This window comes from Oratosquilla oratoria, chromosome 12 (genome assembly GCF_046742065.1).
Source record: "Oratosquilla oratoria isolate Oo_2021 chromosome 12, ASM4674206v1, whole genome shotgun sequence".
NCBI lineage: Eukaryota > Metazoa > Arthropoda > Malacostraca > Stomatopoda > Squillidae > Oratosquilla > Oratosquilla oratoria.
This window is the reverse complement of record NC_134788.1, coordinates 54,822,005-54,846,499: the sequence shown is the minus strand read 5'-3', so window position 1 is coordinate 54,846,499 and position 24,495 is coordinate 54,822,005. Positions and strand designations below refer to the sequence as shown.

Sequence of the window (24,495 nt, the reverse complement as noted above, 5' to 3'; positions counted from 1 at the left end):
AGGTCAGCCATATTGGATTTGCAAGTCTGCACCTAGATGCTACGCAAGTTTGACGACAATTATTAAAAGATCAAATTATTTGTAATGGAAATTCCCTTAACGATAAGAAATATAAAATAATGAAAATAATATGTATTTTGGGATCTGGCGAATTCACCGACAACAATTCATCGATATACACAATTCATCGGAAAAATAAAAAATATTCTAATTTGAAATATATAACTAGATTGTGTTTTCATCCTTCATTTAGCATACTTTTACCTTTGATAATGAAATAATTACTTTCATAACCTTTATTTAGGATGAAGAATTTCTTTTCGTAGTATTTATCAAGAATAGTTAAAATTCTTTATGACAGAACTATTGAAAATGACAAATTAGTTTAAATTAAACTTAGAACTATAAATTGGTTTACTTAAAATTAACAAGCTAGGTTATGGGCTATTGCCCGTAAATAATCAACGACGTTGCTATATGCAGGTTATCTTTCTAATTGTTTTTTTTTTATCCGTTCAGAAGAGTCACGTTATTCTTTTGTGGTTGAAATGAAGTGCCAGGCATGTACTGATCGACTTTGACTTCATTATAGTTTTGTTCCTTGATTTAGTACACTTTACCTTTGATAATGAAATAGTTACTTTCATAGCCTTTATTTAGGATACTACAAAAACAAGGTAGAATTTCTTTTCGTATTTATTAAGAATAGTCAAATTCTGTAATGCCAGAACTATCAAAAATGACAAATTAGTACTTTTTAAAACTATGGCATAGGACATTTGAGACAGAGGTTGCTGGACACCACCCTAATATTTGGAATTTTTTCGACTGCCTGAAGAACAAAACTATAATGAAGTCAAAGTCAATCAATACTTGGCTGGTACTTCATCTCAACCACAAAGAAAGAAATATCGTGACTCTTCTGAATGGATAAAAAAAAAAAAAAAACATTGTAGAAAGATATCCTTCATATAGCAACGTCGTTGATTACACAGGGGAACACTTTTTCAGTAACTTTGAGTTGCATTGGATATTTTAACGGATTTTGAAAGAGTTTTAGGCGCTGATTTCAAATCTGAAATTATTTTTTCTCTACAAGCTCTAGTTTGTATGCAATTTGAGGTTAATGTATAAGCATTTTAACGTCCATATATATAGATAGCTTCTAATATTTTGATCATTCTTCTTTTGTTTCAGTTCAAACATGGCTTCCAGAATGAGACATCATTGCAGAAACAAGCCTGATGCCTTCTGCTACATATGTGGATGCTACACACTCAATCGTCAGAGACGTAACATATCCTCGTTCGTCAAGCGTGCCTACAAGGCATATTTTGAAGTTCATCTTGGTGATCAAGACAAGCAATGGGATCCTCATGTTGTGTGCCACAATTGTGAGGAAATGCTTCGAGACTGGACCAAAGGAAAACGCAAAGGTCTGCCTTTTGGAGTTCCAATGATTTGGCGCGAACCCACCAACCATGTAACTGACTGTTATTTCTGCATGGTAAACACAACGGGTGTTGGGAAGAAAAACCGACATAAGATTACATATCCGAACATTCCCTCAGCTATTCGGCCTGTTCCGCACTCTGAAGAAGTACCTGTTCCAGTTTTCAAAGGCTTGCCTTCGTTGGACGATAAAGACATTGGACATGATACAAGCCAGCAAAACAGTTGTGACAGTGAATTGTCTGAAAAGTGTTCACAATCGGAGGACTGTTCTTCAGACACTGAACCTTTCCCCGTCCCTAAGCCTCTTCCCCAGGCTGAACTGAATGATTTAGTGCGGGATTTAGGTCTTTCAAAGAAAGCAGCAGAGCTTTTGGCATCAAGATTACAAGGCAGAAATCTTGTTGATCACTCTGTTAAAGTATCATATTTCAGAAAGCGTGACCAGCTTTTTGTGACCTTCTTTTCAAAAGACAGACAGTTTGTTTACTGCCATGACATCCCAGGGCTTCTCAAAGAACTGGGTGTACCTTACTATAGTCCTGCTGAATGGAGACTCTTTTTAGACAGTTCAAAACGCAGTCTAAAGTGTGTTCTTTTACATAATGGCAATGTTTATGGAGCAGTACCTGTCGGTCACTCAGTGCATTTGCGGGAAGACTATGATGACATGAGAATGGTCATGGACTTATTAAAGTATCATGAGCACAATTGGATAATTTGTGTAGACTTAAAGATGGTCAACTTTCTTCTTGGACAACAAAGGTTTCACCAAGTTTCCATGTTTCCTCTGTATGTGGGACAGCCGAGCATGAGACAGACATTGGGTCCAGAAGGACTGGCCTATTCGTGACACCCTTGAAGCAGGCATGCCAAATATCATACAAGACCCAATTGTAAACAGAGATAAGATCATCTTTCCTCCTCTTCACATCAAATTAGGTTTGATGAAACAATTTGTCAAGGCACTGGAAACCGAAGGTGAATGTTTCCAACACATCATCACAGCTTTACCAGGGTTATCATTTGAGAAGATCAAAGCAGGCGTGTTTGATGGCCCACAGATTCGAACCCTAATTCGTGATGATCAGTTTGTTGCTAAGATGACCGCTTTAGAAAGGGCAGCATGGTTATCCTTTGTGGCAGTCGTTCAGAACTTCCTTGGAAACAATAAGGCGGAGAACTACAGTGAACTTGTGAACAGAATGCTCCTCGCTTTTCGTGATCTCGGGTGCAACATGAGCATCAAGCTTCATTTTTTGAACAGCCACCTTGATCAGTTCCCTGACAACCTGGGGGCTGTGAGTGACGAACAAGGAGAACGATTCCACCAAGACCTAAAGATCATGGAAGAACGCTACCAAGGGCGCTGGGACAAAAGTATGATGGCAGACTACTGCTGGAGCATTAAATGAAATTGCCCAGATGAAATGTACAAACACAAAAGTTACAAACGCAAATTCCTGCCTGAAAAAAATACACAAAGAAATTTATAAGCTTCCATCAGCTGTGGTGATGTTCTGAAGGATGCTAATCTAACTTTGGGATAGATGTTCTGTTAATGTTCTGTTTCTTTTGCCTTAATAAATGTACAGAAATGGCTTTCATACTGTTTTATGATTCAAGTGAACAAAAGAATTGTGGCTGATATTGCAATTTCCTATAATAACGAAAATTTTAAAAATAAATAAAAATGTCAAATTGCATAAAATCTGTAGCTTGCAGACAAAACCCGACTTCAGATTTGAAATCAGCACACTCAAGTTGACTATAGAAAAGTCTTTTTTTAAATGCAACAAAATGAGTGTTCCCCAGTGTTATTTGCGATGCTCTAATACACTTGGCCAGCAAGCATCTTGCAAGAAATACTTTCAGATGTACTGAACTTTCAGATACAAAGGCGAATCACCCCTCTCCTCCTCAAGTGGTTTGAAATACAATACATACAATAAGTAGGATGCTGGCTGCCTGGCTGAGCGGGTTAATTAGGGTCTTGCTACACGAGACACCGATCGCCGGGACGGGACGGGACGGTGCTTCGAGCCCTGCCACCAGCAAGTAGGATCAAGCACATACATACATATTCCAAAGGCTTTTTTCCCCTAACATGGGAGGTAGCCAAAAAGAAAAAGGCATAGAAACCACTCCCACCCATTCCATCCCCTACACACTCTGCCCTCCCTCTCTCACATCTTGGCACCTCCTGCATGATGACGGGTCATCCCTGCATCCTGTCCACTGCCATGGGTCAGAGGCAGTGTCGCAAGACACAGCAAGAGTGCTTCATTAATTCGGCGACCCCCCCCCTCCCCCTCACGCAGAAAAGGAGAAGACGGGGAGAAATCCCTTCGGGCTGTGTCAATTTATTTCTCGCACATACTCCCTCACCCCCCATCCCCCCCCACCTCCCCATGCATCACAGCACACCAAGTACATGGTTCATTAATTTCTACACTACCAAGCCCTAGCCTCCTGATGCGAGGGTTTTGTGACGACGTTAAACCAAATCAAAATCAAATTGACGATGAGCAAACTTGTGACCCGTGCTGGAATTAATGCACTACATTTTATACAATCTCCATGAAAACACGACGAGCTAAAGTCCTGAGCACGATCGGTACCAAGACAGACACAGTGTGAAGTCGCTTGAATGATTTACTTTCGGACCAGCACCTATGCATGCTGTGCATCGTAAGTCGTGACCAAAACTAGCTTTCTGCGTAACAAGCACAGCACCTTGTGCCTTTTCAACGGGAAAATGGTTCGAATTCACGAGTGCTACTGTTAGTCGTCAATCTAGTTTTCTAATGATGTGCTCCATGACGAGTAGCACTGCAAGACCACATTACGTTTAAACCCTTCGCTAACGTATTTTGCACAGAATTTATGACGCCAAGGTGCTGAGCTGGTTCAAAGCTGGCTGGCCCACGACGACCCGTCAAAACCCTTTTCATTGCCTGCTGAAGGCCAACCTTAATTAAAGAAGAAAGAGACGAAGAAGGAAGAATCTGGAACAAATATCTTCTAAATACCATAGTGCAAGACAGTTAATTATTTCAACATGGCTTTCCCACACTGATAACAGAACAAGTGGTTTCCACTTTATTTGGTTAAGTGGATTCAGCTGCCTTATCTTATTGTCGAGGAGCATGTTTACGGCAAACTGTGCAAGGACCTGGAAGGTACTATGAGCATACGAGGCACGATTGCTCAACATACACATGCTGTAATCTGCCACAAGTCCAGTAAAAACTGAAGGAACAAAAAATGAAAGTGATCCTTGTCTGTTGTTGTCAGCTTGAACTTAATCACCTGTGGTGGCATCCTTTTTCGTACGTGTGCCGACTCGTTTCACTTTTTCAAGTCATTTTTTTTTTTTTTATCAATTCAGATTCTAAATCGTCCTCTTGTTAGGAGAGGATGAGTCTGATGTCAGATGGATCCTCATCTGGACGAGTGGGTTACAAAGTCACTACTTGCAGCAGAGGTCGGCGTGACGGAGGTTCGAACCCTGCCGCCACTGGTGAGTTGGACCAAGGGTCTGGTTCATTAAATCCCATTGCCATATGACTCGTTACTTGTTGGTCTATGTCCTACTCTTGTCTGCTTTGCATTTACTGGGAAGACATCAAATCCTCACGACACATTAGCTACGCCTACAGCAAAACAGCACTATCTCTCACACATTCTCATGCAATTCCTGTACATTACTCTTATCTGTTGCACTGGATAATCAACTTATCCAACTTACTGATCATATATATACACATACACAGTGCCAATATATACATAAACTCTTGTAATATACAGTCAGACATTTGTAACCGTAACTCAATTTACAGGGGTATAAATTTGTGTCATACACACTGATCCAAACACGAATTTACCAAGCAATCCAATGTTCAGTTAAAAGTTCCAAGAGTAAGGAATGCACATGTTGTTAGCATGTGCTGAGAGATGGATGTCACAGGATTATTGTGCTGACAACTCTACAGTCACGACAGCAATCTAATGCTGCTGCTGCTGCTGCTGCTGCTCCTGGGCTTACTTTGGTTAATTAACGTGCAGAGGTTGGTTGCGCAAACGTCGGGAGTGACCGCGGTTGCCGCAGAAGGGGAGGAGGAGGAGGAGAATACGGTGCTGGGCGAACAACACTGAAGCCTGCCAGCTTTCAGGTTCTGAAAGTTCTCTTTGGTTGACCTGCCAGGGCCCCCCCTTCTCTCTTGCAACAAGACACTGCGACGGGAGTTCCAGTTCCCGGTGACGCGTCCTCCGGGGGCGTGACAACACTTGTGGGAGAACTTGTGTCCAGAGGAATGTCTGTATCCGTGCAGGATGTGGTGGTCGTCTCTGGGGACACAGCTGCAGCCGATACCACAGATAGGAGAGTCGGTGCTGCTGCTGCTGCAGGGGGTGGGGACGGGGTAGCGGGAAGCGGACTTGCGGTGGTACCCGATGTAGGGTGGTCTGTCACTGTGATGGGCAATGAGAGGAAGTGTGCCTGTGGTGGATGGTGTGTCTGTGCTGGACATGATGGTCACTTTCTCGCCAAGTGTAGACGTGGCCGTCGTAGGTGATGCTGATGTGACTGTGGTGGTCGGCGTGGGTAGTGTGGCGGTGGTGGTGGGGAGGAGCGTGACAATGGCACAAGGAGAGGGAGCAAGAGCTGAGGTGGCGGCTTTGGCACGGTTGTGAATGAGATGACTCTTGACGAGGTGCCCTGCTGACAGCGCTGCCATCAGAGACAGTTCTCCGTCCAAAAGTGTAGCAGCAACTATCTTGGCAAATTGTGCAGCATTTTCTCCAGGACTCTTTGATGTGCACCTGAAATAAAAAGAGGATCATTTTGGAGTGTCAAAGAGCAAAAATCTGCTTTTGTCAAGGGGAAGTTATGCGATTATATACAAATAACAAAAGTCCTTTATCCATTATAAAGAAGTAGCTGAGTCAAGACTAAAATCCATTAATATAACTACATCAAAACCCATTTAATGCCCTGCCCCTCCCATCTCAGCACCTTATCCTTGTTCCTTGCCATGCTGCAGGGGAGGGAGGGGCAAACTATGGCCTGTGGGTCCCATGCATGCATGCATGAATGCCTGCGTGTGAAAGGTTCTTATGTGGCCCATCAAGAAATTTTTGCCCCCCCCCCCTTTTTTTTTTTTAATTGCATTTGTTTTTCCAAGTATTAAGGAAGAGAGGCTGGAGGGGGTGGATAGCTTTAGACACTTGGGGGGGGGGATATGGTAGGAAAGGGAGGAGTGGAGGTGGAGTGTAGATTAAGGGAAGCAAGGAAATGCTTTGGGGGATTAAAAAGTGTAACAAGAAATAGACATCTGGCAATGGATGCCAAGAGGAGATTGTAGTGTGAAAAAGTGATTGTGCCGACAGTACTGTAAGGGGCAGAAAGATGGAACATAAGAGAGGAAGACTTTAAATGTGTTTGAGATGAAATGCCTGAGGAGTATGGTAGGTGTTACTAGGATGGATAGGGTGAGAAACAAGGAGGTGAGGAGGAGAGCAAGGTGGAGAAGGAGTTGGGAGATGAAAGGGTTGAGGAAAGAGTATCATCGAGATGGTTTGGACACAAGGAAAGAACGAGTGAAGAAAGATTAGTAAAAGAAGTGTGGAAGGTAGAGGTGGATGGAGTGAACATAAGGGGGCAACCTAGGATGAGATGGATGGATGGGGTGAAAGGGGCTTTGGGGAAGAGGGGAATGTCTGTTGAGGAAGGAAGGAAGGGAGAAGACAGAAGATAGGGGTGAGTGGAGAATGGTTGTGTATGGATGATGCTGTGATGAATGAAAGGGAGTGGGTGGGGGATTGGGAGTACGTACGTGTGAATGACATTTTGATGCAGCCCGAAGGGATTTCTCCATGTCTTCTCTTTTTCTGCATGACGGGATGGAGAGGGAGGGAGGGAGGGTCAACAAATAAATGAAGTGGCTTTGTTGTGGATGTGCTGTGTCTTGCTGCACTGCTTCCGACCCAGGGTAGTGGGTGAGATGCAGGGATGACCCGTCATCCAGGAGGAGCCAAGAAAAGAGAGAGGGAGGGAGGGAGGGGTGGTGATTGGGAGTGGAGTGGATGTGGGGATGAAATGGGCGGGAGTGGATTTATGACTTTGACTTTGGATACATCCCTCATAAGGGGGAAATAGCCCTTGGTATTATACATGTGTATGTTGTTTTTCAAATAAATGTGTTTCACATCAAGTTTCTATTGTAAAGTATTAATTGGGGATGCAGCAAGAAGCTGTGCTTCCACAGCAGCAGCAGGGCCAGCAGGGCCCAACAGCCAGAGGTGACTTACTTGGAGTGCAGCATAATTATGTCACGACCCTTTCCATCATTCCTCATAAACTTGGTTTCAGTTATGCTCTTATGATCTTTAACGTTTACCAAGCCTTGCTCTGGATGTGTTGTGTCTTGCGACACTGCTTCTGACCCAGGGAGGGCAGTGGACGACCCGTCATCCAGGAGGTGCCAAGATAAGAGGGGGAGAGGAGGGTGGAGGGGAGTGGAATATATAGGGGATGGAATGGGTGGGAGTGGTTTCTATGCCTTTTTCTTTTTGGCTACCCCCTGTGTAAGGGGGAGAAAGCCTTTGGTATATGTATGTATCTTTTTCCTGTTAATTACAATCACTTACCATGAAATATACAAAAACATGAATATCAAATGAATATGTTGAATGCACGATTGAAAGTTTGGATCAGACCTGCAAACTCTACATTTCCCGCCCAAACTGTTCTCGATATTTCGAGAAAACATTACTATGTTACCCTTCTTTACGGAATCGTTGGCATCAAATTGTTTTCCCAATTTTCCTTTTTAAAGTTGCAATTCACAATGTATTTTATCTGTGGGAAATGTACTAAGTTTAAATCAAAGGATATTGATAGAGAATCTTTGACTTTGTAGACACGACTTTAAACGAACGTTTTCAAACGACAATTCAACGACAGTAATACTATTTACACAATATCTCTTATTCTCTTTAAATATGTATTTTACGTGGTGAAGAACTAAATTTAATTTTATTTAATCAAGATCACTCGATGATTAAAGTTTTGAAAAATTAACTTCATATCCATACGACAAATCCTAACCTTAGGCAGATTCCAGAAAAAATCAGTCAAATGCCATTCTGTCAATTTTTGAGAAAACAAAATAGTTTACCAAAGTTATTTTACTGTAGAAAAAGTTCTAGATGTTGGAGGAAAACCTTTCAAGTAATAGCAGTTTTATTGTTTTCTATACTTACCTAATATATACTTTGAGCCGATTCTGTGAAGGGTACGGAATTGATGGTAAGTGCAGAGTAGAGCTCCGCAATGGACTACTGTCATAAGGACGACGTCGACCCCTTGATATTCCTGTGATAAAGAAATACATTTTGATGCAATGCTACTCCACGTGATTTAGGTTATAAAGACAAATCCCATGGCAATTATAATTCATCTTATTTATTTTTGTCAGTGGTTACGCGTTAACTTGAGATTCAAATGGGCTGGGGAAAAAAAGAAAAAAGAAAAAAAAAATGTTAAAGAAAATTTGATGAAAGTCCATTTCTTAGTTGTCGATATTCTGTCAATATCCCGTGCATGCAGTTCCCAAATAATAATAATAATAAATAATAATAATAATAATGAATCAACGTAAATCATTTCGGCAAACAAATAAAATATAAGAATGATGCATGTTCTTGTGATCTCATTTCCAGTTCCAAGTGCCTACCACTCAACAATAATTATTGCCGTTGACATGATGCAAACCAATGAGTAAGGCTTAAATAAAAAAAAAGAAAATAATAATAATTTAGTGTTGCACAGAAAATAAACAAATGAAATGTTGTACAATTTAGTTATTTGTTACTGGGCACAACATCGACGACACAACTGGTAAGTCAGGACAGCATGCTAAAGCATACCTACATGATTGACTCAATATAATATATCGACATGGTTTTATTGTGCTAATATTTGTCTACCCCTTCATGGTTCCATTTTATTGCACAATGTCGTCAGTTGAGCGAAGTGTTTCAGATATCATCACTCGGTCACCCTTCTTGCGAGACATTTCGACAAGATATTGCGAAATGTTACGTTCACACTACTCATTGTCGTCGTATTGTGCAATAAAATATCAAACTCCTTTTGAGGTCTTTAATATACTGTGTTATTCTTCAATACAATCCCTACATCGTCAATGAAAGAAATAATTAAAGAAAACATTAAAGTATTTAGAAAGTATTGATGAAAATCTTTGAAAAGGAAAACAATAATCAATAATGAAAGTCATGGCGAGATCGCATTTGCATCAGATTTTGGCGGAATTTTTATTTAGCTAATACTTGTTTCTTTCTCTATTATCTCATGTTTATGAATTCTGTAAAGAATGGAGGCAAGAGTTAAGGACTGCAGAAACTTCCTGCCTTCTCCTTCAGAGGTTATCACAACACTGGGCTATTTCTCCTGCGACATCCGGGATGATTCTACCTCCATTTGAGTAACTAGAACAAGACTTCGCTAATTACAGAAATCATTTCATCAACATGTCTAACATGCGTATAGCTTTACAATCTTAATTACATCATTCAGTTTTGCCATTTATAACGAAGTTAATTTGATATTTGGAGGTTTCAAATATATATATATATATATTGTAACCGAAGTCGTTTTTACTCAGACGAACTTTCAACGGTCGGCGTTAGTGAATCCCAGTGTGATAATACATTAAGTGCTCGCTTACCTGAGATGTGGCTGGCGGCTTCTCGTCTTTGTAACCGTCAGAGACAGAGAGTATCGTGACAGTCAAGGTGATGACAGAAAAGATGACTTGCCAGGGGTGCGTGGTGCACAGTCGCCCATGACGCCACATCCCCAACTGAACGACGCCCCAGCTTTGGGCTGCAAAAGATAAATAAAACAAATAATGATGTTGATAACAACAACAACAATAATTATAGTAATAGTAATAATACATACATACATATACCAAGGCTTTTTTCCCCCTTACCAGGGGGGTAGCCAAAAAGGACAAGGCACAAAAACATTCCCACCCATTTCATCCCCGAAAACACTCCACACCCCTCCACCCTCCCTCCCATCTTAGCACCTCCTAGATGACGGGTCATCCCTGCACCCTGTCCACTGCCCTGGGTCAGAAGCAGTGTCACAGGACACAGCACATCCACAGCAAGGCCGCTTCATTAAATCGGTGACCCCCCCTTTCCGTCCCCCCATATAATGGAGAGGACGGGGAGAAATCCCTTCGGGCTGCGTCAAGTAATAATAATAATAATAACAATAACAATAATAATAATGATGTAGTCCAGGCAATATAGCACATTTTAGGGCCCAACTTGGAACAAATTGCAAGAGAATTGTTTTCACCACAGGGCATGCCTGCCCATGAGGTGTCTAGAACATCACACTAAAAGTCCTAAGAAATTCACGTTGAGGAAATGTCTAATTTGCATAAATCCAATATGGCTGCCAATTTTCGATAATTTGCCATATCTCCGCATTTAGATGTAATAATTGAGTCATCTAAAGTGCTAAAATGGGGTTTTTGAACACAAGAATTCACGTGGAATAGGTTACATTTTTATTGGATAAAGAATTTATAGCCAAAAATCCAATATGCTGGAAAGAATGTCTATTTCTAAAATGTATTTGCTCAACATTTTATATTTTCGGTGCATTTTTTAACCTAGGCCTACTGAAATGTAGGAAAACACGATTGTAGCCAGAGATAAGTTTATTATCATACTCATGAACAACAGTAAGCCTATGTTTCAACAACAGATCATCAACATTAATTTCAAGAGTGTCAATTCCAGTTGTGCCACTTTGCGGTATTCGGCTTAACCCATTAAACTCCGATGACAAAATTCTTGTCATTTGGTCAAATAAAACACAAAAACATAAAACACCAAAATGTTTGATCAAACATTTTGGTGTTTTATGATTTTTTGTTTTATTTGACCAAATGACAAGAATCTTGTCATCAGAGTTTAATGGGTTAAGCATCGTTGTCTACATTATCTGATCAATCTGGCACCTGTGAGTTAGAACAACTTGTACCACGACATTCTCTACACACGGCAGTGCAATGGAGACCATATATTTGGCATGTGCACCTCCTTGTTTTGCAGTTTTTCTTGCAGCTACAACAGATGACATCCAGTATCTCCGGTGGTGCTGCGGGCTGATCTGTCTGTATAGGCATGTACCTTCTGTCCACAATGGGCCATCCCCAATCTTGTGGCTTCATGTTGACACATGTTCCTTTCCACTCCATTACCTGGTAATAGACACGGAGGCTATGGAATCTTGCAGCTGCTGATGTTGGGGGTAGAGTTTGTGGTTCCACGGAAGATGTGCTCTTGGAAATCTTGTCACAGAACCGCTTGTATCTTAAGCTGTCCAGTCCTTCCTCTCTAGTACCACCGTACAGTGATACCAGAGCTTTCTCTCCTGCAGCAGTTATGTCCTCCGGTGTTTGCTCTGATTTGTGGAACATCTCTGATTGCTCACGAAACAGGGAATCAGTCTTCACCTTCTTCACTGCCAAACCTTTTCCCAATCCAAACGGGCGACTAGTGGTATCGCAGCCAAGAAGAGCATGGACAAAGAGCAGATGGTCGCAAATCTGAGGACCCAGCAACTCTTTCGACTGCTTTATGCACCATACCCTTCTCGATTTGGTGGCTTGCTTTGACTCTGATACCAGAAACAGTTCGTTTACGGTCATATCAGCATGATACAACAGTAGGACCAACAAATCTGTGTCGTCACCAATGAGAACCGTATCTCTTGTTCTGGCAAAGGCAAGGGCTGTTTGAACAATGAGGACATCAGCATCATGCTTTGCGTGTTCTGTGCTGCACCCAGCCCTTTCTAGTTTGTCGCTGAGAAAATGTATGAAGCGCTGTTTGTTTGTCTTGTTGTTCAGGAAGTCCTCCTTCTTGGATTGGATGATCATATCACCACCAAAGTTTACGGTCAAACTAGAGCAGGTTCCTGTTCTTCTTTGTTGTGTGGCATCTTTAGTTGTGGGTTCATCTCTGTAGCCATCAAAAACAATGACAGCAGCTCCATATTTCTGTGTCACATATCTGACATAAATCTGACACACACTATCATATGTGGAACCTCTTGGCCAGGGAATCCGATGGAGTAGCGCGCCGCCATCAAGGACATATTGGACTTGGTCTCCACTCGGCTCACGTTGTTCATCTATAGACTTCCACAGAACATCAGCAAGGACTGCCTTATTGACCTGCAAGGGAAGGGATGACGAGTCAAATAAGGCAGGAGGGTGGCTACAGAGTTCGAACTTAAATAACGTTGACAAGTCTTCGCACCGTTCACCTACAATTACCAGTCGCTGGAACACCAATTGTGGATCCACTACTACAGATTCCCCTCTGACTTTGACAGTTGATCTGGATGCAAGTGTCATTGCTTCATCGGCTTTTCGGAAGGTGAATTCTTCCACAGATTATTTCCCTGCCATGCTCACAAGAATCTTGTCTCCAATTTCTTTTGCTTGGTCAACATTGACTCCGTCCTGAGCGGCCATGCCATTAGCAATGTTGTGAAGTGAGGTATTCTCCTTGAATGGACCTCTTTCCTTCAGATAGCTGATAAGATCGAGGGTGTCCTTGACATCTCTGGCCTGTCTAGCCTTCGAAATATCTTTGTGCTGGTCGCTGGTTTCGTAGGAGACCCCGCTGAACTTCTGCATTGCATCGTTGATGTTTGCGCATGCTGGCATGGATAGGACCCACAGTAAGCGCTGAGTCTCTGTCATCCCTTTTCCTCGAGTTAGGCCCCCCATGCGTCTTTATACTTCTCATCAAAACCTGTTCGATGATCAGATCTGTGGAGAGCCCTGCCCAGTATCTATCACTGCGCTGCACAACGTGGTATCCCTCTTGGAACTTCTTATACACATCCAGATGCGTATTTGGTAGTTTGGTCATCATTTGCAGGTATACATATGCAGACTTTGTATACTGTCGGTCGGTGTCCAGAAGCGGCAAGGTAGGGAAGCATATCGTGCACACATTGGAGGAGTAAGCTCCAGTTCCCTGTTCTTTCAGCTTTAATAAATTTCCGCAAGATGTCCACCATGTTGAGATACTGCAACCAGAGTTTTGCTGTTGGCATAGTCATCATATCCTTTTTGTTGTCAAGTTCAGTCTGGATTCTTTGCAACACTTTTGCAGAACAAACTTCTTCCACTGAGAGGGAAGAGGACATTGCTCTGTCATACACTTCACTTGCTGTAGTTATGTCAGTCGTCACTGTATCTGAAGGAATATCTTGTGGTTCTACATTATCTGTCTCAGTATCAGCAGTTGCCACTTGTGGTTCCTGAACTGTGTCTTTGGTTGGCACAGGCACATTGTAGGCATCAGCAACCAAAATGGTGTTCAGTGCAGCATCTACCAGCGTATGTCCCCGCACTACTGCTCTGGAAACTGCTTTGCCTGTCATCATGTGGGGCACTGTGTTTCCAGCATATACCACTTCGAGCAACTCTTGCAGTCCCGAGCCTGCCATTAAGTGACCTATGCTCCCAAGAAAGCTCATCTGCATGTGAAATCCTCCAAGCCTGAGGACTATGCACTTGAGATCACTGTCATTTGATTGAGACCTATATTATAATCGTTAAAGCTTTCCAGTACAAGGGTTGGTCGAATGTGAGGACTGGAGTAACGTCGTATAGTTGAGCTTGGGTAGACACAAACTTCATTGTAGAGTAGATACATGAAGCTTGACTGGGATCAAGGTCAATCATTGGAAGGAATGTCACAGAAGCTTTTCCTGGGTGTTGACCTCAATGCAGGAACTGCATCATACCAAACCATGATGGCCTTGGAAAGTGGAGAAGTAAGGATGTCTTCCACAGTATATCTAACTCTGATGTTGGATCCTCTTCTGTCGTGCGAACCAGTGGATTGTAGACAATAGGTTCTAATGCTGGAGGAATTTTGAAGTACTGAATGTTAATGCGACCAATGGCAGCAATCTCTTTATCCGTCACACGCACTTTGGGAACAGCCTTGCTTGTTTTTGTCACCCTGGCTGTTCAACTTATACATGTATGGGGTGGTGCGAGAGGTGAATGCAAGGGTAGTGGGAAAGGGATTGGAGATGGTTAAAGAAAATGGAGAAAAGTGGGAGGTGAGCCAGCTGTTGTTTGCGGATGACACTGCGCTTGTGGCAGGATCGGAAGAGGGATTGAGGAAGTTGGTGGCAGAGTTTGGGAGAGTATGTGATAGAAGAAAGCTAAAGATAAATGTGGGTAAAGTAAGGTGATGAGATGTACAAGGGGTGAAAGTGGCAGTAAACTGGAAGTGAGCATTAAGGGAGAGCGACTGGAGGAAGTGGATAGTTTTAGATACTTGGGTGCAAATGTGGCAGGAAAAGGTGGAGTGAAGGTGGAGGTAGAATGTAGATTGAGAGAAGTAAGTAAATGCCTTGGTGGATTAAAGAGTGTAATGAGGAATAGACATTTGGGAATGGATGTGAAGAGGAGACTGTATGAAGGAGTGATTGTGACTACAACACTGTATGGGGCAGAAACATGGAACATAAGAGAAGAAGAGAGAAGGAGTTCGAAGGTGTTTGAGATGAGGTGTCTGAGAATTATGGTGGGGGTTACTAGGCTAGATAGGGTGAGAAATGAGGAGGTGAGGAGGAGAACAGGGGTGGAAAAGGAGCTGGGAGATAGGGTTGATGAAAGAATATTAGGATGGTTTGGACACATGGAAAGAATGAGTGAAGAAAGACTAGTAAAGGAGGTATGGAAGGCAGATGTGGAGGGAGTGAACATGAGGGGACGTCCTAGGATGAGGTGGATGGATGGGGTGAAGGGGGCTTTGGGGGAATGTCGGTTGAGGAAGGATGGGAGAGGACAGAAGACAGGGGTGAATGGAGAATGGTTGTATATGGATGATGTTGTGATTGTATGAGGTGGAATGGGCGGGGTGGGGGGTGAGGTAGTATGTGTGAGCAAAAGTTGACGCAGCCCGAAGGGATTTCTCCCCATCCTCTCCTTTTATGCAAGGGGGGGGACGGAGAGGGGGGGTCGCCGATTTAATGAAGCGGCCTTGCTGTGGATGTGCTGTGTCTTGCGACACTGCTTCTGACTTAGGGCAGTGGGCAAGGTGCAGGGATGACCCGTCATCCAGGAGGTGCTCAGATAAGAGGGAGGGTGGGAGGGGTGTGGAGTGTATTCAGGGATGAAATGGGTGGGAATGATTTTATGCCTTTCCCTTTTTGGCTACCTCCCTTGTAAGGGGGAAAAAGCCATGGTATATGTATGATGTACTAAAACACTAGTACATGTGCACTAGCACTACTATATTAGTACACTAATATACTAGTTCTAGTAAACTGTTATATTATAATGTTTAATACAAGTATACAAGAAAATTAGTCCACCAGTATTAATACACGAGAACACTAGTACTAATACCCTAGTACACTCGGAGTAGTTCATTAATACTAGTATACTACCACTAATACACTAGTAACAGTTACTAATGCTAGTACTAGTACTACTATGTTAGTACTAGTATATTAGTAAAAGTACACTAGTATTGTTACACTAGCACTGGTATATTAGTATAAGTTTACTGCTACAATAGTACTAATACACTAGTTCATGTAAAACTAATAGACAGCTTGTACATGTGTAATAAACACATTAAACTTAGAAACGAATATGTGAATATACGCAGGGGAAAAAAAAAAGAAACTACGAGAAAGATATAATAGACAAATGGAAGGATCAACCAAGTCTGCCACTCTTTTTTTCTTGTTCCTGCAGGTGACAGTGACCCGCATCTGCACAGTAAGCAATTATCGTCATGTCAACAATCGACTTGACCTCTCACCTCTCACCTGACCCCCAGAAGATGCGATGCTCACACGTGACCCCGATTCCTACGTGAGGTCGGAGTTAGCGGGCGTCGTGTCACATCTCATTGCAAATATATATATATATATATATATATATATATACATATACATATACATATATATATATATATATCATACTAACATGTAACAAAAATAAATATATAAAATAGAAATAATTCTTTCCGAAAAGGGAGAGCAATTCCCCATCAGCTTTGCTTCATGTTCTCCCTTTTCAACAAGTAATTTTGTACAAATTTTGTATATGTATAAATTGTATTTCATTTTGTTGAAAACTCCTTTACAGATATGTAAATGATAAATTAAAAGACAAACACAAAATAGTGAAACTGCGTGAAAGAGATAAAGAATATATAGATGACATAGAAATGGCTTAAGTTATGATCAGACATTTCAGGTCTGTTTTTACAATTGAAAGCTCACAAATTTGGAAAGATGGACAACCAGAAATATCCCCAAAATGAAAGAAATAAATTAAGGGTCACGCAGAAAGAAATGAGACAAAATATAAAACCTAGATGTTAGGAAATCACATGGACCGGATGGAATTGCAAATTGGATATTGAAAGAGTGTACAGCTAAACTAACGGACAAATTATACAAGATAATAGATTTCTCACTCAAAGAAGGAAAGGTACTACAAGATTGGAAAATGCAAACATTGTACCAATATATAAAGGAGGAAACAAAGAAAATCCTACAAACTTCAGACCGGTATCCCTTACAAGCACAGTAGCAAAAATATGTGAAAAGGTTATTAGGAACAAATGGATCAAACACTTGGAAGAGAATAAAATACTAAACCCTAAACAATTTGGCTTTAGAAGTGGAAGATTGTGTATCACACACTTAATATGTTTTTACTCAAGATTAATTTCTTAGCATTTCCCACTGCAGCTATCTTTCCCTCCCTATCCTCCTTCACATTAAGCAACTCCCTAAAATATTCTGCCCATCTTCCCCTTACTGCCTTCTCCTCCATTATCATCTCTCCATCTGCACCTTTTACCTTTTCTTCTCTACTTGATTCGCCTCCTCTTCCTCTCTTAATTTCTTTCCAAAACATCTTTTTATTACTTTCAAAATTTTCTGTCATACTCTTACCCCATTTTACATCTGCTCTCCTCTTTGCCTCCTTTACCTTTTTCTTTACTTCTCTTTTCTTTTCCCTGTACTTATAGCTTGTTAAGTGTAGTTGGGAAGGCTTATGGGAGGATCTTGATTGAGAGGATTAGGAGAGGAACAGAGGAGTAATTGGTGAGGAACAGTGTGGGTTTAGGACAGGTAGAGGTTGTGTACATCAGATTTTTGTGGTAAGACAGATATGTGAGAAAGCTATAGGAAAGGGGAAGGATGTTTTCTGGGCCTTTATGGATCTGGAAAAGGCTTATGACAGGGTAGACAGAAAGGCACTGTGGGAGGTTATGCAGATATACGGGATAGGAGGAAAGCTTCTCGGAGCTGTCAAGAGTTTTTATGAGAGTAGTAGAGTTTGTGTCAGGATTAGAATTGGAGAGCGTGAGTGGTTTGAGGTAAAGGTGGGACTTCGTCAAGGATGCGTTATGTCACCCTGGCTGTTCAACTTGTACATGGATGGAGTGGTGCGAGAGGTGAATGCAAGGGTAGTGGGTCAGGGATTGGAGATGGTTAAGGAAAATGGAGAAAAGTGGGAGGTGAGCCAGCTGTTGTTTGCGGACGACACTGCGCTTGTGGCAGGATCAGAGGAGGGATTGAGGAAGTTGGTGACAGTTTGGGAGAGTGTGTGATAGAAGAAAGCTGAAGATAAATGTGGGTAAAAGTAAGGTGATGAGATGTACAAGGGGTGGAAGTGACAGTAATGTGGAAGTGAGCATTAAGGGAGAGCAACTGGAGGAAGTGGATAGTTTTAGATATTTGGGTGCAAATGTGGCAGGAAAGGGTGGAGTGAAGGTGGAGGTAGAATGTAGATTGAGAGAAGCGAGTAAATGCCTTGGTGGTTTAAAAAGTGTAACGAGGAATATAAATTTGGGAATGGATGCTAAGAGGAGACTGTATGAAGGAGTGATTGTGACAACAGCACTGTATGGAGCAGAAACATGGAACATACGAGAGGAAGAGAGAAGGAGCTTGAATGTGTTTGAGATGAAGTGTCTGAGAAGTATGATGGGGGTTACTAGGCTAGATAGAGTGAGAAATGAGGAGGTGAGGAGAAGAACGGGGGTGGAAAGGGAGCTGGGAGATAGGGTTGATGAAAGAGTATTAGGATAGTTTGGACACATGGAAAGAATGAATGAAGAAAGACTAGTAAAGGAGGTATAGAAGGCAGATGTGGAGGGAGTGAACATGAGGGGACGACCTAGGATGAGATGGATGGATGGGGTGAAGGGGGCTTTGGGGAAGAGGGGAATGTCTGTTGAGGAAGGACGGAAGAGGACAGAAGACAGGGGTGAATGGAGAATGGTTGTATATGGAAAATGTTGTGATGCATGAGGTGGAATGGACGGGGGAATGGGGGGTGAGGTAGTGTGTGTGAGCAAAAATTTTGACGCAGCCCGAAGGGATTTCTCCCCGTCCTCTCCTTTATATGGGGGGACGGAGAGGGGGGGTCACCGATTTAATGAAGCGGCCTTGCTGTGGATGTGCTGTGTCCTGCGACACTGCTTCTGACCCAGGGCAGTAGACAGGGTGCAGGGATGACCCGTCATCTAGGAGGTGCTAAGATGGGAGGGAGGGTGGAGGGGTGTGGAGTGTTTTCGGGGATGGAATGGGTGGGAATGATTTTATGCCTTTTCCTTTTTGGCTACCTCCCTGGTAAGGGGGAAAAAGCCTTGGTATATGTATGTATGTATGTACTCAAGATTAATAGAAATAATACAAGAAAGAGATGGCTGGGCTGATTGTGCCTTCTTAGACTTGCAGAAGGCTTTTGACAAAGTACCACATAAAAAGCTAATAAGAAAAATTGAAATAATAGGAGGAATACAAGGTAAGCTACTGGAATGGATGAGAGATTTCTCGAGTGGGAGAAAAATGAGAGTGGTACTTAGAGACAAGAACTCGAACTGGGAAGATATGATAAGTGGCATCCCACAGGGCTCTGTATTGGCTCCTTTAATGTTTCCCATTTATATAAATGATATGGATGAGGGAGTGAGGTATTACATGAACCTCTTTGCTGATAATGCCAAATTACTTAAGAGAGCAAGCACACAAGAAGACTGCAGATTGCTATAAGTAGACCTGGATAAAATATGGAAATGGAGTCAGAGGTGTGAAGTGAACTTTAACATTAAGAAATGCAGTACAATGGAATTTGAAAAAAGCAAAAATAGAATATCGGGTCAATATAAAATTGGTACCAAGGAAGTCAAACAAGTCGACTCAGAAAGGGACCTAGGAGTAATTATCTCGAGTGACTTGACACCTGATAAACATGTCAATAAACTAGTTGGAGAAACTTTAAACTTATTAAGATCAATGAGAGTGGCCTTTGACTACATGGATGAAGAAATGGAGAAAATATTAATTACATTGATAAGACCTAAATTAGAGTATGCTGCGACACTATGGGCACCTAGTAAAGAAAGAATGAAAGAAAAAATGGCACCTACACTTTTAATTTTGACATATGAACAAAGATTGGATAAGTTACATCTATCAACACTGGAACAGAGAAGAGAATGAGGTGATTTAATTATCTACAGAATTATGAAAGGGAGGAAATTCTAGACAACTTATTAAAATGGGACAAGAGAAACAGGACATGAAAAGAAGCTAAAGAAGGACAGTTACAGAAGAGATTTGAAAAAGAATAGCTTCCCACATGGACTGATGTCTGGAACAAACTAAATGGGGAAACAGTGAGTGCCAAAACTATACAAGATTTTAAGAATAAACTGGATGCGGAGAGATAAAAAATGGGTCACAACAAGCATAGCTCTCGTCCCGTAAAATACAAATAGGTAAATACAACTATTATACCAATACCTAGTACACAAGTACTTTAGCAATTTGAATCTAAGTTGTGATCACTATTTGCAATGGTTTCACCAACTTCTATATCGACAATTGTCATACTCTCGTGGCTAGTGATCAACAGATCGAGTAAATTTCCATGTCTTCTGGGTCTTTTACATATAGAAAACTTAAGTAAATATTAACGAGTAAAAATAATATCCGTCTTGGTTATATGAATAGAATTTCCATGTAAAGCCAAACAAATAAGAATGCATGTTACCAATATACCTTTACAATTAATATTTTTCTGCCTATCATGGTAACACATTAACTTAGTTTGGTTATACAAGGGATTGTTGGTAATCTACTTTTATTCATCTTTTTTATTTTTTATTTATTATTATTATTTATTATTTTTTTGAGTAGTGGGATCCCCTTGAAAAGAAGAACGCTGGTCGTCGCTTTTAACTTCTACATCTCCTTTCCATAAAACGAAATATACTAGAATAGTATGGGGTGAAGTGTTACATCCTGGGCATTTGTCCACAATGCAGTCATCCAGCCTCTTCTGGTAGCTTAGAAGGGCTGGGTGGTGGCTGCACCGCAGTCTGGTCAGGTGGACTGTGTCCTTTCGTGGGAGAGAGGATTCAGAGGGATGGCTATCAGGGGGTCTGGCATGTAGCAGTGTGTTGTCCTTTAGTGTGTTAATGGAGCAGTGAGTGATATGATCATGAATATGTTTCCGGAGGCTGGTATTTGGTGGTTTTGGAGGAAGAGAAGAGAGTATTTGTGTGTGATATAGATATTTGGGTGTTTTTTTTTTATATTTCTTGGTGTGTGTGGGTGTTCTGCTATATAGTGTAGTGGGTTGTCGGTGTTTGTGGAGGCTGCAGCAAGTGGTTGTGTCTCTCTCTTGTCAAGTTGATCTTTGACTTTGAGGACTTTTGTTTCATAGTGTAAGTGGTCTGTAGGTGTTGTATATGTGCAGCCCGTAATTGTTTTTAATGCTTTGTTTTGTATGGTGGAATAAAAAGTGTAATGAGGAATAGACACGGGAATGGATGCGAAGAGGAGACTGTATGAAGGAGTGATTGTGACTACAGCACTGTATGGAGCAGAAACATGGAACATAAGAGAGGAAGAGAGAAGGAGCTTGAATGTGTTTGAGATGAAGTGTCTGAGAAGTATGATGGGGGTTACTAGGCTAGATAGAGTGAGAAATGAGGAGGTGAGGAGGAGAACAGGGGTGGAAAGGGAGTTGGGAGATAGGGTTGATGAAAGAATATTAGGATGGTTTGGACACATGGAAAGAATGAGTGAAGAAAGACTAGTAAAGGAGGTATGGAAGGCAGATGTGGAGGGAGTGAACATGAGGGGACGTCCTAGGATGAGATGGATGGATGAGGTGAAGGGGGCTTTGGGGAAGAGGGGAATGTCTGTTGAGGAAGGACGGGAGAGGACAGAAGACGGGTGAATGGAGAATGGTTGTATATGGAAAATGTTGTGATGCATGAGGTGGAATGGACGGGGGGATGGGGGTTGAGGTAGTGTGCGTGAGCAAAATTTTGATGCAGCCCGAAGGGATTTCTCCCCATCCTCTCCTTTATATGGGGGGTCGGAGAGGGAGTCGCCGATTTAATGAAGCGGCCTTGTATACGTCACCATATGCATGGTGAACAATATCACACTCACTCACCGGACTCCTTGGCGCCAGACCACGTCCGTTCGAATTGCTGAGTGGACATCTTAACAGCCTAGCATACCACCCCGAGCACACACACACCAGACGCACACGAACTCACGAACACACACACATAGTGGATGCCATCAGACATAACACACGGAAACATTACATATAAACAAGCCACCCCCCTGGATATATAATTAGTATTTATAACCAAGAGACCAATAGGTAATTAGTGCAGTTGCCCCATCCATGTGGGACAACGGACTAACAAGACATTATTGTAAACACCACGATGGAAGGCAACTCGAGAAGTGCTGACCTTCACACTTCCGGAGATCAAAACTCCACCGCAGGAGCCGAGGAGCGGTCGGTTCTTGTGACGTGCCCTAGAGTTAAATTGTGTATAAGTGTAAATTTTAAGTCTTAGACATTGTTAAGAATAAACCAGAAAAACTCAAAGGTGTGTGGCAAGTAACCCTTCCTGGGAATGATGTAACCATCCGTTACATAATTTGGTGCAAGTAACCCTTCCTGGAGACCATGTAACGATCCCGTTACAGCCTTGCTGTGGATGTGCTGCGTCTTGCGACACTGCTTCTGACCCAGGGCAGTGGACAGGGTGCAGGGATGACCCGTCATTTAGGAGGTGCTAAGATGGGAGGGAGGGTGGAGGGGTGTGTAGTGTTTTCGGGGATGGAATGGGTGGGAATGATTTTTGTGCCTTTTCCTTTTTGGCTACCTCCCTGGTAAAGGGGAAAAAGCCTTGGTATATGTATGTATGTTTTGTATGGTCTGAAGGGTGTTGAGGTATCTCACTGAGATTAGGTGCCCTTGCTGGACTTGCATAATTCATCACTGAGTGTATGCAATTGTTTATTTTAAGGTAAGTTTCTTTGTTTTTCCAAATGTTGTTTCAGTAATTGATTTAAGTGCATTGAGTCTAGGTGTGCATTTACTTTTCATGTTTGTGATGTGTTGTTTAAATGACATGGATATATCATATGTTACATCATATAGAGATGAGGAATGTATTTGTGTTCTTTTGTCCAGTTGGTGAAAAGTGTTGCTGTGGATTTGGCTGGGGCTATTTTGAGTCTCTTTGTAATAAACCATGTGTTGAGTGTATCAAGGTATGGCTGTATTATTGTGATTGTTATGTCGTCTGCATAGGAGGAGATTTGTATTTCCGAGGTGTCTGGTGTAAGTATATCATGCATGTATAGAATAAAGAGTGTGGGGAATAGAACTGAGCCCTGTGGTACTCCATTCTTAATGTTTCTGGTGTGCGATGATTGGCCATCATATGACACATAAGCATTTCTGCCTGCCAGATAAATGGCCAGCCATCTTTTAGTGTGTGTGCTGTGTCCAGGGCAGTGGACAGGGTGCAGGGATGACCCGTCATCTAGGAGGTGCTAAGATGGGAGGGAGGGTGGAGGGGTGTGGAGTGTTTTCGGGGATGGAATGGGTGGGAATGATTTTATGCCTTTTCCTTTTTGGCTACCTCCCTAGTAAGGGGGAAAAAGCCTTGGTATATGTATGTATGTATGTATCTTTTAGTGTTATTGTGCATGTCTTTGTTATATATTTTGTTTGTTACTTTGTGGAGGGGGATAGCATCAAAAGCTTTACCAATGTCTAATGTTATAAGAAGTGTTCTGTGATGGGGCCTATCTGAATTGATGCCATCTAATATTCTTTGTGTGAGATTTATTAGAAGAGTGTGGAGTGTAGTGGCCTAAAACTGTGTTGTGATTCAGCAAGGAGAATATGTAGTATGAGGGAGTTGGGAGATATGGTTGATGAATGAGTATTGAATCTATTTTTCCTAATAAAAAAGTAGTTTTAAGATTCATTTAGATAAGCACCTAAGAAATATGCTGTAATGACTGGCATTTTATTTTATTTGTTATTATTAATGGTTTATTTCTAGTTATTCATTTATTGTCAATTATTCTTATTTTTGTTCATCATTTTTCATTATTTACTTATCTTATTCTTTTATCTACCTGTTTATTATCTATGTTTTCCACATCCAACCTAGTTATGGACCAAAAGGTCTCCTGCCGGCATGCTCTTCCTTTGTAATCCTTTGGTTTGGACACATGGAAAGAATGAGTGAAGAAAGATTAGTAACAGAGGTGTGGAAGGAGTGAACATGAAGGGGCGACCAAGGATGAGATGGGTGGATGGGGTGAAAAGGGCATTGGGAAAGAGGGGAATGTCTGTTGAGGAAGGACGGGAGAGGACAGAAGATAGGGGTGAATGGAGAATGGTTGTGTATGGATGATGCTGTGATGCATGAAAGGGAGTGGGTGGGAGATGGGGGGGTGAGGGAGTATGTGTGAAAAATAAATTGATGCAGCCTGAAGGGATTTCCCCCCATCTTCTCCATTCCTGCGGGAGGGGTCAGAGGGTCTTTTTCTTTTATTTTTTTTGCTGATTTAATGAAGCAGGC

General features: G+C 41.8%; 2 protein-coding genes across 5 annotated transcripts in view; both read right to left on the bottom strand.

The window, feature by feature from the left end:
• Positions 1–3,842: 3,842 nt before the first annotated feature.
• On the bottom strand, positions 3,843–8,849 carry LOC143032066 (uncharacterized). Its single transcript, XM_076196531.1, has 2 exons — positions 8,719–8,849; positions 3,843–6,276 (listed from the first exon to the last, which is right to left on the bottom strand). Exons 1-2 carry the CDS (start codon positions 8,847–8,849, stop codon positions 5,448–5,450), a joined length of 960 nt encoding a protein of 319 aa, XP_076052646.1. The 3' UTR covers positions 3,843–5,447.
• Positions 8,850–10,226: 1,377 nt separating this feature from the next.
• LOC143031797 (uncharacterized) overlaps positions 10,227–24,495 on the bottom strand; it is a 43,731-nt gene continuing 29,462 nt past the window's right edge. For all 4 annotated transcript variants that reach the window (XM_076196086.1, XM_076196088.1, XM_076196087.1 and 1 more), the window contains one exon: positions 10,227–10,363. The gene's annotated coding sequence lies outside the window, so the exon portion shown is untranslated. The remainder of the gene's footprint in view (positions 10,364–24,495) is intronic.

Excerpts from the sequence above, each read along its gene's own strand:
- LOC143032066 (XM_076196531.1), bottom strand. The coding sequence starts at position 8,849 with ATGTATTTCTTTATCACAGGAATATCAAGGGGTCGACGTCGTCCTTAT. Across the intron at positions 6,277-8,718 it reads CGGCTCAAAGTATATATTAG|GTGCACATCAAAGAGTCCTG; the intron begins GTAAGTATAGAA and ends TTTTTATTTCAG.